The sequence below is a fragment of the Clavelina lepadiformis genome, chromosome 4 (assembly GCF_947623445.1).
Source record: "Clavelina lepadiformis chromosome 4, kaClaLepa1.1, whole genome shotgun sequence".
In the NCBI taxonomy this organism is placed as follows: Eukaryota; Metazoa; Chordata; class Ascidiacea; order Aplousobranchia; family Clavelinidae; genus Clavelina; species Clavelina lepadiformis.
In genome coordinates, this window is record NC_135243.1 from 3,953,056 (window position 1) to 3,955,675 (window position 2,620).

At 35.0% G+C, this 2,620-nt stretch overlaps 1 protein-coding gene across 2 annotated transcripts in view; it reads right to left on the minus strand.

Annotated features, from left to right (window-relative positions):
* LOC143452817 (uncharacterized) overlaps positions 1–2,620 on the minus strand; it is a 34,512-nt gene that overhangs the window by 21,475 nt on the left and 10,417 nt on the right. For both annotated transcript variants that reach the window (XM_076953940.1, XM_076953941.1), the window contains 2 exons: positions 341–451; positions 56–187 (listed from right to left, as the gene is read on the minus strand). In XM_076953940.1, the coding sequence (XP_076810055.1) occupies positions 56–187; positions 341–451 (243 nt within the window). The remainder of the gene's footprint in view (positions 1–55; positions 188–340; positions 452–2,620) is intronic.

The window sequence follows — 2,620 nt, forward strand, 5'->3', positions numbered from 1 at the left end:
TGGAAAAAATCAGCCACACACTCATGATGACAAACCATGAGTAAATGATACGAACCTTATTGTCAAGTTGTGAGTTTTTGTCCTCCATCGTCACATGACGAAGCTTGATACGGTTCATTGCTTCCTCCTTGCGGGCGATCTCACTGTTCATCACTTCTTGTTCGCTTTGGGATGTGATTTGAAATGCCTGCGGACATGCACAATTTTTCCCATAGAAATATTAGTATAGAACAAGTTGGACAAAGAACATCAATAATATCATTGCCCAAATAAATACAAGTACAGCATGCGAGGATATGGTGTTGGAGTGTACTACAATGCTGGTACTACTTCTTGGCACCTGCATTCTCGCTTGCAACTTCCCGTTTTCTTCTTTTTCATTTTTATAAGATGTCTTTGTTTCCTCATTCTCCTGTTCAAGTTGCTTGATTGTGCGATCCCGTCGAGCGATCTGGGCAACAATGACAGGTTTATGACATACGATTTGAAACGTAATGTTGTAATAATATTTCTCTGCTAATAATATTTAATTCATCCACAGTATAGCAGAGTGCAAGTTGAGTATGACATTGTAAGAATACAAACAGCACAACACTCATACAGACCACAAATTAATACCGCTGAGTTTTGTTTTCAAAATACGATAAATTTGTGGGTCACAGTGAGAAAATGGAAAGCTAATAAACTATTTTGAAAATGACATTTTTATAAAATATTCCAAAGCCAAGACAGAGATAAAAAAACTTTTCATAACAAAAAGTATGTACAGAACCTTTATGGGCTTATACTGTTATTTACCTGGCGACCTATACCCGGAGTGGTTTTGCTCAAAAAACTATCCTGACTTGTGATTGGTCGAAAATTTCTCTCGCTCAATATCTTGCTTGGTGAAATATTTCGATCTTTATTGGTAGTCCTGGCGCTTGATAGAGATCTCTTTGAATCTGCCATTTTATTTCACTTTATTTAACTACTGGTAAATCTGCTCATTACATGAATCAAGGCCATACTTTCTTTCTGTGATATATATATCGTATCAAATTATTAATATTGCCAGCTTCATAATTCCTATCCATCTGCAAGCTAAACATGGCTATATCCTTGCATAACTACAACATTTCATACAAAATACATATTTGTAAATCCTTTGATGTTTCAAACGAATTACATCAGTCAAAACCAGCACAAACAGTTAAAAATGTATGGCTATTTATACGGCTACAGATGCTATCAAACACTGTTATGAATGAAAGCGATTTGAAATTACCACCCTTAGTCCGTTACTATTTCCTCATATACTATTCACTGCTTTGTCATTGGTCCACTAGCTATCAATGAGCTGACATGCTAACCACAAAAACCTTACTGGGTAGGTGTGCTATGTAGCTTAACTGGTCAATGGATCATCGCTTGTTATCATAACACTGCTTGCATTGTTACATCACAAACCTGTCATTGTCTGTTCCTTGTACTTGCTATTGTTGGTAAAAAGTTAACAGATCTTCAAAGGAACGCTGAGTTAGCGATTACTAATTAGTTAATAATGGATATATGTCATTTACCTTATATTTTATCATTACCTGGTATTGCATTTGCCGGATTTTTAAGAGTAATTCAGATTCAGTATTGGCTTCAATATACGACATGTTTTCATTTATTAATTTCATCATTTTATAACCAGCTTGACCTTAACACACATAACCACACAACACTACTGCATCACAGTATAACCTGTTATCCAAACTACATACAAGCAAAAGTTGATTAATACACTTTTACTAAACACAAAGACTGATATGCCTTACAACCTACATATATTAACTTGGTCTGTCAGGAACAACTATAGCAATATATTTGTCCAAACCTAGTAACTACCGGACTTAAACTTAACGTGGCCAAAAAAATTAATAATTCAAAATTCAATTGTTAATAACTACTACTCCTTGAAGCGGAAAACTCAACGAGAGTCAAAGCGGCAAATTTGAAATCAGACATAGAACATGTTGTAATAACAACCATTGTGTTTCCTTTATGACATCACAAATGCTTTCATTCAAGTGAGCACTTACCCCATAGAACAAAGGACAAACAATGTTCTGAGATTTGAAATGCACTGAAGTAGTTCTTATGGGAGTCACAAGCTCCTTGACTACATTTCAGTATAGCAGGTCGTGAAACAGATGGTAGGAAAGTTTTGCTTATGTTTTAAATTAATATAACTTTTGTTTGACTTAGGTTTGGTTGAAGCGATCAATTGTTCATATTTTTCTTATTTCCGAGATTTTTTAAGCTGATATCTTAAAGTGATAGCACATTTAGTGCAGCCGATGCAGCTTTTGCACGATAAAAAAAGTCTTTATGCAAAATTGCGGGCAATAACTAAACAAAATAATAAACTAATTATGCTGGCAGCTGAAACAAATGAGACCTAACTTTGCCAGCATGTCGCATTAGAAATGCTTTAGATCAAAAGTCTGAGAAAACATTAGACTGGACTAGAGTAAAATAGAATGAATGAGTGGGATGAACTGCATGAGTCAAGATACTGTGTGATGATCAATATAACAAGTTCAGTGTATGGTGGAATAAGAGGCAAGATTTCAAAGTAGACGAGATTTAC